Genomic DNA, 18,243 nt, shown 5'->3' with positions numbered 1-18,243 from the left:
CCTATAATCAATGCGCATTCTGAACTCCACCAATAATGGAATTGAACCAAGAACTCCCAAGACCCAACAGAAAATACTGGAAGGGTTTGGTAGACATTGACCTTGACTTTTGGAGTTGTAGTTCACCTACATCCAGAGAGCACTGTTGACTCAAACAATGATGGATGTAGACCAAACTTGGCACAAATACTCAGTATGTCCAAATGTGAACACTGGTGGTGTTTGGGGAAAATAGACTTTGGGAGTTGTAGTTGCTGGGATGAATAGTTCACCTACAATCAAAGAGCATTCTGAACCCCACCAATGTTAGAATTGGATCAAACTTCCCACACAGAACCCCCATGACCAACAGAAAATACTGTGTCTTCTGATGGTCTTTGGTGACCCCTCTGAAAACCCCCTCTTGACCCCCCCCCCCCCGGCCGGCATCCCAACCCCTAGATTGAGAAATATTGATTCAGAGCATTTTGCCATTTCATTATTAAATCAGAATGCTTGTTCTTGTTACTATGAACATAACAGCTTGATATGTTACTGTGAGGAAGTTAATAATAATTTGCATGATTTAAACGGTATTTATGGGTTTGTGTTGGCTGCAGTAACACTGGAGCGGCCTATTTCAAAGGAATCCTCCATCTGTGTTGCCATGGAGACCAAGGCAAGCCGGCAGAGAGAGAAGTGGGAGGAGCCTAGAGGGGAGAGTTTTGAAAACAGACAGTTAGTGAGGCAGTTAAGATTGGAGGGTGAGGTAGAGGAAAGTATTAGGAGGTTGTAGCTGAAAGAGAGTGAATTGTCAAGCAATGTTTTGAGGCTTTGGAAAGCCAGATTAAAGCTACTGGAAGTTTCTTAGGCTAGAGAGGCTGATAAGGGAAACATAACCAGTATTCTTTTAGTCTAAGGAAGGGCTAAAGAATAAGCTTATTAAGTATCTGATCAAGGGAGGATCAGATAAGGGAGATATCCCTGACTGAAACTTTGTTTAGTAATAAGTGCTTCACCTCAGAAAGATACTGTGTAACCTGAAAGAGTGAAACGTTCATCTAACCAAGTATTGTTCTAAGTTCTATAACAAAAGTTACAACTTGCAACCACACGCTTTGTACTCAATAAATTTGTTAACTTTTGTTTGAAGACTGCCTCATCTCCATCAATTCTGCGTCCAGAGTGCCGTTTCTCACAATTATACATCTTACCTCACGTTGGTGGCCGAAATATAGAGAAATAAATAACAAAACTCCCTCTACTCTCCTGTTTCACATCAACACTTGTAATGTAGCTACTCCTCTGCTGATTACTTCTCAATTTGGTGGCAGTGATAATGAGTGCAACTTCGCAGTTATCAAAACAAAACAATGACAGATAATTGTAAGCAGCAAGTTAAGGAGAAGGAAATATTGCAAATGTGGGGTTGGAGAACTCACCACACTATGCAAACGACAGAGAGACAAATGAGATATAACAAAGAAGGAATTATGTTTGAGCTTGTTTTTAAACATGATTACATGAAATTATTTATAAATGACTCATATTCAGAATAGAAAGATACTGACATTTGGAATGATGTTTATCCAAGTCCCCTGGGCTTAGAATCCTGAAATTTGAAAACTAACTATGAATCTCTGTATTCAGAACCAATTCTGTTATGAATTAGGGTTGCCATCACCGCACTTTTCCTCCTGTTTACAACAATCTTCTCTAAGCTTAGACTAGATATACTTAAGGATTTCAAATACTGGAGAAAGATGCTTCATTCAATTAAACTTTCATCAGCCTTTTAACTTATATGATTCAAAATTTTTAAAAAATATGAGCACATAGAACAGATAAATTATTTTTCTTTTTTGAGAAGATTAATTGGACAGGAAGATACACATTTGGAACAGAAAAATATGCTTTTCCTTGTGCAATAAAAGAAAAAACAATTTTACACATAAAGATTGAGAAAAATGAACCATCAACATTCAATCCATTATAACATGCAAACAAAAGATGAAGCAAATAACCTAATTGGTCTTTGAAAAAAGGACATTTGAGAAAGCAAACATAAAATGGAAAATTGATTGTCTTCCTGCCTTACCCTCACAAATCCAATCTCATTTCTGGAGACAGAGATGGTGATGTTGTAGACTGTGATGGTCACATAACCAGCATAAGAAACATGAGGATTGCCCCTGTTTTCATTCTTGGCCTCAATCTTGAAAGAAGGGAGAGCTGCATCCAAGCTGCATGTCTTGGCGATAGTGTAGGTACAAGTGCCCATGAAGTCAAAGGTCCTCCCATCAAATGTGTGATAATGGTGATATCCTTGTGCCCAGCAGGTAGATTCAGATTTTGGCACACATACTGGGCGTCTCTCTATGATCTCGCACGTTTCCTCCTTCCCACATTTGATCAAGCTGCATGAAGCAACTGGGTCATCTAGAGAGGAACAAGTCCAAGCAATTTGTTTAAAATGGCTAATACTTGATAGCATCTCTAAACATGTTGTCAGTCAAAAGCTACAATTGGACAACTTTAAGGTGCTAACTTACTAATTATGCAAACAAGATAGAAATTGCGAAAATGAAATTGGTTTCCATTGATTTATCTGAAAGTGAGTGAATATGTGTGTGTATATATGTTTTGTTTACCACCTGGATATGGCACCCCCCGGTGGTGCAGTGGGTTAAACCCTTGTGCTGGCTTTTTTTTTTGCCGCCACGTCACATTGTTGGCTCATGTTTAACTTGTTGCCCTCTCTATCATCTATCTATCGCTATCTTTTCTAAACTGGAAAACAAGTAACACCATTTGAGGAATTGATAATAAAAGGATTAAAAAGAGAAAATGAACAACAAATAAAATATATAAAGGACACAGGAAAAAAAGAAAAGATACACATTAAGAGAATTATGGAAGGAGGAAGGAGGAACAAAGATAACTGAAAAAGAATGGGAAGAGATATGAAAAGCAAGACAATTAAAAAAAACATGTCAATTAGAATAAATGAAAATTATGTGCATGTGTACTTACCAGAAGAGGCTGGAAGGGGTCGTGGGCGGGGTCCAGGGCGGAGTGGGGGAGGTGGCGAGCCAGCGGATAGCTGGCAGCAGGGAGCGTGCCTTTGGGCCCCAGATGGTGGCTGGGCCCCGAGCGCTCCCTGTTTTTGCCACCTCCCTTGAGTCCTGGCCCTGGCCCCACCTCCATTCTGGATGGTCCTCGGGGCAGCTGGGAGTCCTAGAAGATTCCCCTCCATCGCTTCCTCCCTTCCCCTCTGGAGGAGGGGCTGGAGGGGGCCCTGCTTTCTTGGCACCTGGAGCTGCCTCCTCGTCTGGGGTTTTGGCCTGGCCCTGTCTGGGAATGGCACGCCGAGGGCAGGGAATATATGGGGCGGAACCAGGCAGGGCTCCTTTGCTGCGTTCTCTGTAGCCCGGTTCACTTTTGCCTTCTGGGCCCCCCTTTCCCCAAGGGCCCAGAGGGGGCACCTTGGCATAGGAGAGCCTTGACTTCCAGTCATCATCACAGGATATCACAGACTCACTGGGGAGGAGGGGCTGGAGGGGGCTCTGCTTTTTTGGGGGGGCGTGGCTGCCTCCCCACCTGGGGCACTGGGTTGGCCCCACCTGGTAGGAATGCCCCAAGGGTGGGGGATACACGGGGCTGAACTACGGTGGCTTTCCTGCCTCTATGTGATGTTATGTTTTGTTATAGATAAGAGTCTAGAGTTGCTGACTTTATCAACTCCTGAGGAAGGGGATTGCTTTCCCCGAAACAGGGTACTAAAATACCCTGGCACCCCTGTTGAATGCCATTTGGACTTTTCCTTTGAAGACTTATTTTGAGAAGCAGTGCTCCATTTTCACTGGACTTGAGTTGGATCTTTTCCATGAAGATTGTTTTGAGAGTGGCGCTTCATCCTCATTATTGTCTTCAGTTTACATATAGCCTCATGACTCAATGCTTACTTTGTTTATATGACTTTTCTTATTGAATATATCCCTGAAGCCTATATACAGTGGAATCCTTATCCAGACCTAGAACTGTTATGTTTGAGAGCGGCTGCTCCTTTTGATTTCTGTGTACCACTGAATTGAGCTATGTACTGGGGATTTTGGTAAATGGAATACTATATGTTCTTTTGATAATACACTTTGACATTACGCATAGATTGTTTTGTGTTTGTGCTGATACCTTACAAGTACTCTGGGATATTGTGTAGTGTGATTGTGATGTGGCAGGAGTGATAGTGATGTGGCGGGGGGCTTTGGGTACCTTCATCTGAGTCTGAGAGGCTCAGTCACTTGTCCTTAAAGGGCAGTGCCCAGAGTCCTCCGTATTTTTGCCGCCTCCCTTGGGTCCTGGCCCTGGCCCCGCCTTTATCTTTGGGGGCAGCTAGGAATCTATGGCCAACAACAGCCCCCTCCGCTGCTCCCTCCCTTCTCCTGTTCAGGAGGAGGGGCTGGTGGGGGCCTTGCTTCTTTGGAGGGGGCCGTGGCAGTCTCACCACCTTGGGCCCTGGGTTGGCCCCACCTGGTTGGGATTCCCCGAGGGTGGAGGAATATTCTGGGCTGTACCAGGCAGGGCAGCTTTGCTCCCTCTTCAGATACTTTTCGGGCCCAAATTAGAGCCTTTTTTTCACTTGCATTTTGGGCCGCCCGGTCGCCAAGGGCCCAAAGGGGCCTCCTTGGCAAGTGAGAGACTTGTCCTCCTGGCATCATCTCACAGGCTCACTGGGGGCAGGGAGCAAGGGAGGGAGAGAGGAGACCTGGCTGTGATTGTGATGCGGCAGGAGTGATAGTGACGTGGCGGGGGGCTTTGGGTCCCTTCATCTGAGTCTGAGGGGCTCAGTCACTTGTCCTTAAAGGGCAGTGCCCAGAGTCCTCCCTGTTTTTGCCGCCTCCCTTGGGTCGTGGCCCTGGCCCCGCCTTTATCTTCGGGGGCAGCTAGGAATCTATGGCCAACAACAGCCCCCTCCGCTGGTCCCTCTCTCCTCCTGTTCAGGAGGAGGGGCTGGAGGGGGCCTTGCTTTTTTGGCGGGGGCCGTGTCTGCCTCACCGCCTGGGGCCCTTGGTTGGCCCTGCCTGGTAGGGGCACCAGGCGGGGCTGCTTGCAGGTCTGCTCCATTTTCCGGGCCCAAATAAGAGCCTAGTTTTCGGAAACTTCCCCCCCCCCCCTTTCCCGAAGCTCCCAGGGGGGCCACCTTGGCCAGGTAGAGCTTTCACCAGCCCTATCTGCTCCCTTTCCCCGAGTGCCCAGAGGGGGCCTCTTGGGAATGCATAGCCTTCACTTGCAGCCATCATATAGCACGTCACAGGCTCACTGGGGGGCAGGGAGCAAGGGAGGGAGAGAGGAGACCTGGCTGTGATTGTGATCTGGCATGAGTGATATGCACGTGGCGGGGGGCTTGGGGTCTCTTCATCTTCATCTGGGAGGCTCAGTCACTTGTCCTTAAAGGGCTTTGCCACGGCCTTCCTCTGAGTGTGCCTTGCCCACATCCATCCAGGGCCGAGCGAGGGGGGCTTCAGACCTTCCTCTTTGCACTTCTAAGCCACGCTCCCTCACTATAAAGAGAGCTTTGCTTGGCCTTCCTCTGAGGCTGAGAGAGTATGGCTCATCCTCCAACAACCTCCTCACATTGAGAAATTTCCCCTTCATAGGGCACTCCAGCCTCTTTCCTAGCATGGAGAAGCACTGAGCTCATCATCCAATGTTCCAGGGTTGAAAAGAGGCTGAAATGTCCTGAAAGGAGGGAGCTCTGAACAGGGGCCAGCAATCACCCAAGTAGAGATAACAGGAATGCCGGAAATAGCACTGCTATCACTTATTGATAATGTTAAAATATGAAAGGAGCTAAAGGAATTAACTGCCAATCTGGTAACAGCAGCAAGATTGTTAATAGCGAAAAAAGGAGGGGAGTGCCAATTGGAAGACTGGTAGAGGGATCTGGGATACTGCAATAAACGATAAAGTGACAGGTAGTATAAAGATAAAGAGGAGTACTGGGAAAAATGAGTTTTTGAAGATATGGGGAAAACTGATAGAATATGTATATATAGGAGGGAAGGGGACCAAACCTGTAATAGAAACAATGGAATTTTGAAAATAAGTAATGCAATTGGCTGATCTAGGGTGAAGGGTCAGCACTAGGTGATTGGACAAAATGTAATAAAGTGAGAGGATGAAATATATATTATAGGTATTAAGACATATAAGTTCTGTATATAATTTGTTAAGGGCAAGTGATAAGTATAAGAATGTTTAAGCACTGAATATGTAAAACTGCAATAATAAAAAGTTAAAATCAATTGGCCACCTTGAAAAAATAAATAAATCACATTACGCAGCTCTATCCTAACAAAAAAAAAAATAAACAGGGGCCAGCAATATAATAATATGAATAATGTGTCATTTATACACTGACCTATCTCCCCAAAGGGACTTAGGGCGGTTTACGGACAAAAGAACCAAGTGGTAAACATTCATTGCCAAAAGGAACAAACATCAAAAAAGCAATAAATCACCGGGAGCCGCCACGGCCTTGAGGAGGGCGATGGGGAGGCTCTCCTTGGCCTGTTGGTGCTGTGGCGGCCTTGAGGAGGGAGATGCAGTCGGGCCAGCAATCCTGTTCAGAGCTTCTCCCTCTTACCACACTTTACTCCCATCTTTACACTTGAAAAATAGGTGGGGTGGGATCAGAGTTGCCCCATCCTGTTTCATTGTCCAACTGTCAGCAGTCTCTTGTGTCCTATGGGGTTCCATGCAAATGAATAGGATCCCATGGAAAGCAATGACTTTAACCTTGATCACTTCCTCTTGTATTCCCTGGGGTTCCATGCAGATCAGTAGGATCCCATGGAAAGCAATGGCTTTAACATTGATCACTTCCTCTTGTATCCTCTGGGCTTTGGGACAGAACCATAGGATCCCACTAAATAGGTGGTTTTACGACATCATAAAGTCAAAAGATCAGAAAATTCCAGTGACCAAAAGGAAGAAGTGACAAGTGACTGGATTCGAGCACAACTTCTTGTAAGCCGCTCTGAGCCTTAGGGGAGTGGCGGCATATAAGTTCGAATAATAAATAAATAAATAAACTTCCAAAGGCACCAAAAAGCCTTCGGTGGATTTTGTGGGGGATAGAGGTAAAGCGGATGCTCATGTCTAATCTGTGGCAGAAAACAGTGATGGGTTTACATTTTGGTGTACACCTAAGGCACTCCCTTTGTGGTGAAGGCCAGGAATGGAAACCCTTACCTGTGGTTGAAATAACCAGTGAGGGCAAACGAAAATGGCCTTGGAATGGACAGTTTCTGGCCTCAATAAATCTTTTTGAGCTAGTGCAGAATTCTCAGTTACATTTCCCTGAGTGCCCTGGAAAGGGTACAACTTATTACAGCTGGGGGGGCCCAGGTGTTTCACCCAAGTTAGCCGTGGAGTAGGTCCTAGATGGCCACTGCCTCAGTTTATTTCACTCCAAGTTCATGTGCCCTTTAGAAAGGTTTTGCAAGTCACAGAAGGTTAATTAGATAACATTAATAAAAATTGCCCATAGTTAATCCCATATTGTTGTGTGGTCTTGTTATTTTGGGGACTGGATGACAATAAATTACAAATGAAGAAATTTTTCTTAGTGCTTGTCGTTTGATAGCAGTTGGCAATTCAAAATGGATGAAGAACAAATCCATAAAAGATGTACACACTGGAAAATGTGTGCTTTAATTTAATACAGAAATGTAATAGATAATATAGACTAAAACTTTGTATATGATAACAGACACTTTCAATGAATGACTTGCTACTTAAGTTGACCAATGCTGGACATTTTAGATCTGAGAATGCAACAGGTGAAAAGACTCTCACAAAGTGCTTATATAGAAGCTGGGATGTCTCACATGGAAGAAGCAAAGATAAAAAGAAAGTCTTCAATCAATATGATTTTTAAGAATATATATTTATTAAGGGTTTATCATATATGGGACATTTTTGGTAAAAGTTGCATGAAAGTATTTTGTTGAATTTTTGCACTATGATATCTTTGAGTGCACTGGTCAGATTATTCTTGCATATACACAACAGTTCAAGAGAAGGCTGACTCAGTAAATATGCAAGCTGGGATATAATTGCAATTATTTTGTTTCCATGTGTGAACAAAAGAAAAATAGACAAACTTACTCCCTTTGAGCAAGAGTGCAAGAGATTAGAATTACTTTCATTAAGAGTTTAGGAAAGAGTTTAAGAGGGGTTAGCTATCACCATTACTGGCAAGAAAAACAGGCCAATTTCATATGGGGAGGACACAATCTTGGTATGGTTTATAGATTTTAAAATATTATATCCCTTTTTGTCAAGATCCCTTTTTCTTGTCAAGGGTGAGGGAAAAGATTGCAGTCATTTAATATTCATCATAGCCAGAGGAATTAAAAAAATGTTATTTACCTTTCTTAACGCAAGCCATGACTCCATTCTGGATCTCACAGGTTTCATCAGTGGCACAGCTGTGAGCCTCACAGGTTAATTCCTGGCCTGGGAGACAGCGGCAGCGCTCCTGGCATCTATTCAGAAGAACCTGCTCATTGGGCTAGAAGAGTAACAAAGAGATTAAGACTAAACGGGTGGATTTTTTCGAGAGACTTGAGAAACTGCAAGTTGGTGTGAGAGAATTAGCTGTCTTTAAGGATGTTGCCCAGGGGATGCCTTGATGTTTTGATGTTTTATGATCCTTGTAAGAGGCTTCTCTCATGTCCCCACATGGGGAGCCAGAGCTGACAGAGGGAGCTCATCCACACTCTCCCCTGATTCAAACATGCGACCTGTCGGTCTTCAGCTTTGCCACACAAGGGTTTAAACTATTGTGCCACCAGGGGCTCCAATGGGTGGTGGGAAGAGTAAATAAATTCTGCGTTATTGCAGTCTGTTTGAAGGAATTACTGGATGGACTGGATGGCCCATGAGGTCTCTTCCAACTCTTTGATTCTATGAATATACCCTCCAATATGTGCGAAGGCAACCAAGCCACCAGTCAATATTGAAGAAGAGAAAGTAGCCTTCACTCCAGAGACTACCTGGAGTGCACGGGTGGAGATTTCCACTCCCAATTTCTCAATAGGATCATGACTGTAGATGCCAAGATAAGCCTACCTTGTAATAGCGTCCATTCTTGAAGCATCCACAACTTTCTACAGGAACACAGCCATGACCATCAAAAAAGTAGCCGTTGTTACACTGGCAGCCCTCTGCACAGCCCTCTGGACATGCTCTGCTGTCAGTAATCTTGGTACAGCTGGTGGAGCAGAGATTTGCACAAACCTCATAGTGACTGTTGGCTGGACAGCTGAGAGCTAAATTAGACAAATAACTGAATTAGATGGAAAGATTGTCTACACAAAAAAGGACAGGGAAGGTGGGGAATGGGTAAATATTGCCATCATGCAAAGAAGATAAAAGGTTGATCTATTCCAGTTGGATAGAGTGTGCTGCATAAACATAACTCACGGCAAAAGGATGGAGTTCTCCAAGGCTGGACAGAAGCTCCGGACCCTTGGCAGGCAGACACATAGCTCTGGATGCTCTGACACAATGTGGAGTCATCCCCATTGGCCAGACACACATCATAAACACAGGTGTTGAAGTACACACTGGGGTCCACTTGGCTGTGGCAAGCTTTGAAGGGGCCATCGGATGCATTGAGGATCCCACAGTAGTTGCGCTGCATAAACCTATCCTTCTTCCTCTCCTCGCAGACCAGGCAGCTACTCCCAGAGCATCCATCCGAACAGGATGTTTCTCTCCCAGGAATCAGAACCTTCCAGGCAGCCCCAAATGTAGCTACGTCAGAGGTTGTCCTGCTGTCAGGGAGTAGAAACTCATCATTCTTCACTCCATTGTAGTTCCCACATAGGCCTTGCATTTCACCTCTGTATATGCCCGGGACAGTGACTATCATGTGGTAAATCAAGTCATAACCCACAATGAGGCCAAAATCTGTTTGTATCAATACTTTCAGGCCATGCTGGTAGGCTCTAAGCTGTCCTCCGGAAACAGAAAGGGTCATGGGAAGGGGTTGAAACACACCATTCACCTAAGAGGAAAACAATTTGTATTAAGTCACGTCTGTTTGTTTTCAAAAGTCATGCCCGATAGCCAAAAATCAACTGGAGGGAAAGCATATCCTTGCAGTTGAGGATATCACATTTTTAGAAACAACCAGGACTTTGAAGTAATTAGGCACAAGCAATGGGGGCATCTGCAGTGATTTACCTTTTGGGCAGAACACAGTCAAATTTCAGGAGTAAAGTATTGAGTGGGGAAACAATCCTTTTGATTTAAAATGATAACATTCCTAGTTAATTTTGCTAAGGGGATTCCAACAATTAAATAAATAAAATTAGAACTTTCCATTTTTATGGAAAAAGAGAGAAAAAAAAACGTGACAGAACAACAACATACAACCAGGCTGTGGTACAGTTAGCTGAGAGCTAACTGCATTAAATCACTACTGACTGAGAGGCCATGAGTTCAAAGCCTGCCCAGGTCAGAGTGAGCTTCCAGCTATTCATCTAGCTTGCTGTTGACCTATGCAGCCTGAACAACAGTTGCATCTGTCAAGTAGGAAATTTAGGTACCACTTATGTGGGGAGGCTAATTTAACTAATATACAACACCATAAAACCTTCCAGCAGCGTGCAGAAGAATGAGGAAGTACTCAATCAAAGGATTCGGTGTCACAATGGATGGTGAAGCGGCAGCTCCCCCTGTCACCAACATCGAGTCGGAATCCAGCATACCCTCATGAAGCCAGAAAAGCTTGGGCACAGCTGGAATATTAAATTGCTTCTGTGTCTGTCTATATATGTTGTATGTCTACCTTGTATAGAATGTTTGCCATGTATATGTGCATTGTAATCCGCCCTGAGTCTCCTGAAGGGTGAGAAGGGCAGAATATAAATACTGTAAATAAATAAATAAATGGTTACGGATTCACAGCAGGCCATTTTACCAACAATGATTGAAATGGAGGACTGCCTTCTAATCAATTACATCATTAATAACTTTTAAAAGTAACATTTTTGATTTGTTAATGTTTTTATTTGTAACTGCAACATGATCTAAATTTAACCATTTCCTTTCAAAACATACTCACCTTCACTTGTCCTGGTTTGTTCTGCACTAATGTCACTGTAAGTCCATACACCATGAGAGAGATTGCCTTGGTATCCGAGCTCTTCCCATCACCATAAACCTCATTCTCCACATTCACAGTGAACTGAGGCAGTTTCCCATTTTCTGTATTAGTTTTAGCCAAGGTATATGTACACGTGCCTTGGAAATGATAGTATAGTCCATCAAAGGAAACATAGTGAGGGATGCCAAAAACTGAGCAGGTAGCATTGCCAATTGAGTGGCATTTCCGGATGCCATCAAGCAGCCTGCATTCTTCATTGGGACCACAGGAGACAGCTTCACACTTCACAGTCCCTCCAGGCTGGCATACGCAACGCTTCTGGCATGTTGGGTAGAATGTTTCTTCTGCCAAGTAATAGCGATCCTCATAGAAGCAACCACATTGGGACACAGGGACACACTGATCTCCACTCAGCACAAAGCCTTCATCGCACACACAACCTTCTTGGCATTTGGATGAACAAGGGACAGGGACAGAGATGCTGCCACAGGTAGCCTGGGTACAGTCCTGGGCACAGAGTTCATAGTGGCTATTTGCAGCACAAGGCAGACCTGGTAGTTGGAAAGAAAAAGGTGAAAGAAAACATGAAACAGGCTGATCAATAAACAAATTAAAATGACATGCTAAATTCAGTCTATCCAGGGTGGCACACAAACTGCTTCTATTTGGTGGATACCATGGCCATAGAATCTTTCAGGCAGACAATAAGACAACTGGAACCTCATCTGGTTCCATCTTTCCTCAAATCCACTCTCCCACCCCAATTTTCTATTTTCCCAGATGTTTTTGAAGACGGATAAAGATGCTATAGCTTCAACTGATACAATTAGAAGGTTCGACAGATGGACAATAAGTAATATCTGCCCTAACCAGCAGGTGGAATGCTTGGAATTGTAGCTCAACAACAGCTAGGAGGACAATATGATTCTCTTGTCCTCTTTTGTTACTTGTCATCCAATCATCCTTCCTTGTAAACAACAAGTTAAACATGAGCCAACAATGTCATACAGCAGCTAAAAAAGCCAATGGGATATTGACCTGCATAAGTAGAAGTGTAGTATCAAGATCCAGGGAAGTCGTGTTACCCCACAAGGTCACTTCCAACTCTATGATTCTATGATTCTTCTCATCTCCTCTTCAGTGGTAGAATACATTTCTTATCTTTTGTATTCTTGCCTCATATAAAATATAAGGAATCCTGCTCCCTCCTGTATCTGCCAATCTGGCACCAAAGTATCTAAGTACAAATTCAGGTGGAGCCAGGTTTTGTCACTCTGGACTGTTAAAATACATATTTTCTTCTGTGGAAGGTTTACTTTAACCACAGCCTGAACAGAAAACACATAGTATCCCTTTCTTTTATTTTTCTCAGACATTATAGAAATGCTTTCATTCGCCCAGACAATCTACTCAGGATAGTTGGCACTTACTGCAAAAGGTTTTGGTTCTCCATGCCTCAAGGCTTGCGCCAGCCGCCTGACAGGCTTCTGCATAGTTGGCGATGGCTTGGCAAATCACAGCTTCTTGGTCTTCAAAAAAGCAAGAATCATAGACACAATCCTGGAAGTATTCCTCAGGTTCAATTGTGCTGTGACACCGTTGAAAAGGGCCCCTCTTGGCTAGGATGAGCCCGCATTCCCTCCCAAGGTGGCGTTGGTGGCTCTCAATGGCTGACAGCCCGGAACATGCTTCTTTGTCCATCTCAGTGCAGCCTGGTACCTCCCGCATTTTCCAGCTCTCACCAAAGGAGGATGGACTCAGAGCCACTTTTCCATCTTTCATGGTCATCTCATCAAGTTTGTTGCCATTGAAGTTCCCACAGAGACCACAAAGGGCATTGGCATAAGTGCTGGGCACAGTCACAGTGACCCGATTTTGCCAGTCGAAGGTGACAGTCAGGTGGAAGTCAGTCTGGACCACTGCCTCTTTCCCTTTCCGGTAGAGGAGGATCTCATTGCTTCTGATGTTGTAAGGCAGACGCGTCAACAAGCCATTCACCTGAGAACATTGAAAAGGAGAGCAATGGGGAAATAATTCTGGATGCACAAAAACAAATAATATTTTCACTTCCCTCCCTAGACAATGAATGTTTTTTTTCACACAGAGGATTGTTTTTTAAAATGAGGTATGGTTTTCTATGGTTTAGTTGACCCCAAATCTGTCCATGGAAAATATACGTGAGCAATTTTACTCTTGTTTTTGTTTTTACTTTTATTTATTTTGGGGAGTTGTTTATGTATGATACCAAGCCAGTGGATCAATGATAGATCATCTGACCTTTCAGGTGTGTTTCCTTCATATGTCATAGTACACATCCAGTCTGATCAAGACTCACAGGAACTAAGGTCCAACATTTGGGGAAGTGAAATGTTTCCTTAATCCTGCACTAGAGGATCCTGCTCTCCATTTAGAAAGCATCTCACTGAAGCTTAGAATAGGGATCAGCTGCCTTTATTAGATATTGTAATAGTAATGTGTGTGGCATTTGTAAAAGAAAATATGGGGGAAAGATCGTAAGAAAGGAAGTCATTCTTGAAAAGGAAGTAACTCACCATGACTTTTCCTGGATGTTCTCTACTAATCACAATCACTGTTCTTGCCATTCTGATCTCCACCATTTTGGGGAAGACTGCAGAGGAGCCAATTGGATGGTCATTTTGGACACGAACCTGGAAATCCACCAAATCTCTTCTCTTGTCACAGAGCCCTGTCAACAGATACACACAAGTGCCCTGGAAGTCAAACTTCGGCCCATCAAAACTACTGTAATGAGTGCCCTTTGAAGCAGAACAGGTGCCGTAACTGGTGGGATAGCAATTCTGGATGCCATCTTCCACCCTGCACTGCTCTCCGCTCTTGCAGCCTCTCGTCTGGCAGATCACACGCTTGGTCCCTGGGTCACAGGTGCAGCGTCTGGTGCAGGTGGAATCTCCCCAGAATTGCTCTCCTGGAGAGAAGAGCTTTCCTTCAAAGACGCAGCCACAGTCACCCTTGGGAATGCATTTCCCAGCATCCCACACAAAACCTTCGTTGCACTGGCAGGTCTCAATACAAGGCAATGAGGCACAGCTGCTGGGAAGAGCTTCGTTGTTGCAGGTAATGGGACACGCAGGTCCACAGGCCTTGTATTGGCTGTTTGCGGGGCAAACTAAGGAGGCTGTGGAAGGAAGAAGACATGAATTAAAAACATAAAAGACCTAATGGGGACTGTAATGAAATAGCTAATTATAATGCATGTTTGAAATGTGTTTATTGATGTTGAGATGTGATAAGTGCAGCCCAGCTTATGTGTCAGCTGTGCTGAGGCGTTGCCATAGAAACGGAACCATCAAGATTATTAAGATCGTCTGGACAAGCCCTTCTCTCGGTCCCACCGGCCTCGCAAGCTCGTCTGGTGGGGACGAGGGACAGGGCCCTCTCGGTGGTGGCCCCTCGACTCTGGAACTCTCTCCCACTGGAGACCAGAACCGCCCCTTCTATCCTGACATTTAGGAAACAGGTGAAGACTTGGTTATGGAGACAGGCATTCAACGAGTGAGCCAACACCCTGAGATATGGATGGAGGATGATGAGCAATGATTTTAGTATGACGACTGACCATTATAGTAATTGATTGTAATTGTTGTTTTAATGTTTTACTGTAATATGTATTATGATGTTTTATTGATTGTATGTGATATGATGGTTGGAAACCGGTCTGAGTCCCTCAAGAGAGGTGAGAAAGTCGGTATACAAAACTTTTAAATTAATAAATAAATTAAATAAATAAACCGTCTGTTAGAATGTATCCAAGTTAGAGAAGCCAAAGGGGTGGAGCTAATTGCCACCTGGGAGGGGCAGGCATTTTAAAAGAGTTGGGTTTTCCTTTAGTCAGTGGACAAAAGTGGAAGTTGGGTTCTGGTGTGTGGAGAAACTGAACCCAGGGGTTTAGGTCTTCAGCTTATGTGTTTACCGAGTCAATTGGACCTATTTAAATTAGTAATTAGCTCATGAGTAGTAGTAGTAGTAGTAGTAGTAGTAGTAGTAGAAATCCATAACTTCAGTGGGGGTAGCTGAAGGGAGAAAAAGGCAAGTCAGTGCCTTGAATTGTCAATTAAGAAAAGAAAGATACTTTGCAGTGAAATAAGTTAAAAACCAGTCTGGTGGAAGTAAAAGCCATACTGAGAGTTAGTGTTGTAGTTCAGCGTGTTGGTCGCGTTGCTACTCCTGGTAGCAAGGAGAACGGGTTTACTCTGGAGTCAGAGGGAGAACAGCGGCGTCAGCGCATTAGGGAAATCATTATGGCTCCAAGTGATACTGACATGTTTCCAGGCTTCTCCGATTGTGAGATGGGGGATGGGGAAGTGAGCAGAGGTGTAAAAAGGGCTGCTCGAGAGCCAGAGTCTGAGGGGGAATTACAAAGGAAACGTATTCAGGAAATACTTTGTGCACCAACAGAGGATGAAGATTTCCTTGGGTTTGAAGGGAGTTCTGGGTCTGGGAGTGATATGGAACAGCAGGAGGAATTAGATTGGACCCGTGTGCAACAAATAAGGGACATCTGTAACCAACCCACCTCCAGTGAGGAATTTGAGGGGTTCACTGGGGATTGGCAGCCAGGGGACTCTTGGCAGGATCTGAACCCTGACAATCGTTGGCAAAGGTGGAGGGATGGGCACTCAGCTGCAGGTTTGGGGGCAGCTGAGAGTGATGACGAGAGGGTGGGGAGCTCATCAAGCTCTGAGGAAGAACTTTGAGATAAAAGTGGGTTCTGTTTGGATTGTACTTCGCAGAAGGCAAAGTGTCTTTATAGGACATAATTCTTTGTGCTGCCAATTTTCAACCTTGGGTCCTGGGCTACAGCTTCGTGTCTTCCTAACCTCCTGCTTCCTCGTGAGTGCAGCGTTCCAGTCTTTGTTTACCAACGGATTGACCACAGACCGGTTTGACTACGTTTCTGGCTTTCTGGACTTTGAACTCTTATAACTTTGTGACTGAAACATTTCTTAGTTTTGGAACTTTGTTTTTCTATCTCCAGTGACTGTGTTTTTGTGCTATACCTTTTTGCAAGCAGTTTGCTTAACTTTATGTTTAATACGGATTATAAGGCAGCGCTATAATCCGGATTATATCTTTGTTCCTGATATCACCCTGCTTTTGATGCTAAGTTCTTACAGAGACTCTTTTGCACTGAAATTAAGTGCTTGAAGAACCTCTTTGATGTAATAAAGCTGTGTTTTTGAACTCTCATTCTGTGTTTGGCTTAATTAAGGCTTCTGGGTCTTGACAGATATATTGGAAACTGTTTAACTAAAGTCAACTGTAACAACATTTAAAGGAATACAAGACAACCATCAAACGTTGTACACCAGTGAATCCTTAAATAAATATTTCCTTGATCAGTTCTTTATAATTAAGACTCATGTCCATTTATTGAGAAGAAGATTTACCTCAGAAGAAGGCAGCTGAAGATACTGGAAGAAAGGATTCTGGTTGGGATAATAAGTTACTCCATTAAAAGTGCTTCAAGTAAAAACATTTCAAAAGTCACGCCTCAGCTACACGCACCACCACTACTTTAGTCTCCTCATGGCCCTGGTGATATATATATATATATATATATATATATATATATATATATATAATTAGTTCGTTGTGTTTTTACAGAGACAAAGCTATAGAGATGAACAGCTGTTACTTTAATCCAGTCCATAAAGGTATGCATCTCATGGGCAATCTCTATTCCTAGCATTTCCATTTGTTCTGAATCCCGCATCCAGACATCTCCCTGGGATACTCACAGCAACCAGTGGGTGTTCTCCAGTCAGAAACAGCAATTCCTTCTTTCTGGCAAATTTCTGCATAGTTCTTCAGGGATTCACACAGCACTTCTTTCAGCCCGTCATTCAAACATACATCATAGACGCAGCTTTCCAGAAAGATTTCAGGGCTGATCACAGAATGGCATTGGCTGAATGGGCCATTCCCTCCTTTGCTGATCCAGCCACAGAAGGGTTCTGCTTTATATTTTCTGGCCAGTGCGAAGGAGCAGCCTTTGCAACCCCCTGGACAGTCATCCCAGCAGAATTTGTCATCATTCTCCACCTTCCAGCTGCTCCCAAATGCCACGGGACTGGAGACCAAAGCTCCTCTGGGGGTGACGAAATCATCTGTGGGGTCATTGTTGTAGTTCCCACAGAGGCCGCACACACTCTCCGAAAACTTCTTGGGAATCTTGATCAGCAAAACATCATCCCAGTCATAGGAGACCTTCAGGGAGAATTCAGTCTCAATAAGGACGGAGCCTCCATTCTGGTAGAGACGGAGCTTCCCTTCGTTCAAGGAAATGGGCAGGTGGGACAGTTGGTTCTCCACCTGCAGGGGAGAACACACACAACCAAGGACAGGTTGAGTTTTATTTTGTTGTAAAGCATAATATACTAATGTATTGATGAGTTTAAGAGTGGGACATTTTCAGCTCCCCCTGAAACAAAATCCTGGCTACGGGCCTGCCCTGAGGTATTGTCTTGCCTTAACCCTTTGAGTTCCTGTTAGTATTCTAGGTGTCTAGCGCCACATTGGACGGATAACAGCAGGAGACTCCGTATTATCCAACTTTTTGTTTATCCGACGTTCTGCCCTGTATGTCGGATAAGTTAGACTCTAATGTTGATTAAAATAGTTGACATTATGTTGTTTTGCATAGAACAAGGACAAAATGTTTGTGTTTTTTACTATGTACATAAAAGGTTGATGTATTACCAAAGGACAAAAATGACAGGCAATTGTAGGGAGCAAGTTAGGAAGAGAGGAAATCACTACACAATCAAAACTAAATAGAAAAAAATCGGATATAAAGAGTGGAAATTTTATTTGGGCTACTTTATTACCAAATGATTACATGAAATTCTTGATGAACTATTCACGTTCCAGAAAGATTTTGAAATAGGAAATGTTGAAAGCACATTTTCCTCTATCCAAGTCTTAGAGTTAGAATGCTCAGATTGTAAAACTAACTTTGAAGACCTGCATTCAGCATCAACTCTGTCATGAATTGCAGTGGTCATGACTACATTTTTTCTTAACTCGCTCCTTCTCTTTAC

General features: G+C 43.7%; 1 protein-coding gene across 2 annotated transcripts in view; it reads right to left on the bottom strand.

Moving 5' to 3' along the window:
* The window catches only part of LOC132780618 (IgGFc-binding protein-like), a 92,979-nt gene that overhangs the window by 36,246 nt on the left and 38,490 nt on the right, over positions 1-18,243 (bottom strand). For both annotated transcript variants that reach the window (XM_067462483.1, XM_067462484.1), the window contains 8 exons: positions 16,942-17,515; positions 13,714-14,318; positions 12,592-13,159; positions 11,120-11,712; positions 9,472-10,057; positions 9,118-9,317; positions 8,416-8,557; positions 2,078-2,418 (listed from right to left, as the gene is read on the bottom strand). In XM_067462483.1, the coding sequence (XP_067318584.1) occupies positions 2,078-2,418; positions 8,416-8,557; positions 9,118-9,317; positions 9,472-10,057; positions 11,120-11,712; positions 12,592-13,159; positions 13,714-14,318; positions 16,942-17,515 (3,609 nt within the window). The remainder of the gene's footprint in view (positions 1-2,077; positions 2,419-8,415; positions 8,558-9,117; positions 9,318-9,471; positions 10,058-11,119; positions 11,713-12,591; positions 13,160-13,713; positions 14,319-16,941; positions 17,516-18,243) is intronic.

Source organism: Anolis sagrei, chromosome Y (assembly GCF_037176765.1).
Source record: "Anolis sagrei isolate rAnoSag1 chromosome Y, rAnoSag1.mat, whole genome shotgun sequence".
In the NCBI taxonomy this organism is placed as follows: Eukaryota; Metazoa; Chordata; class Lepidosauria; order Squamata; family Dactyloidae; genus Anolis; species Anolis sagrei.
This window is presented reverse-complemented; position numbering and strand designations above follow the sequence as displayed.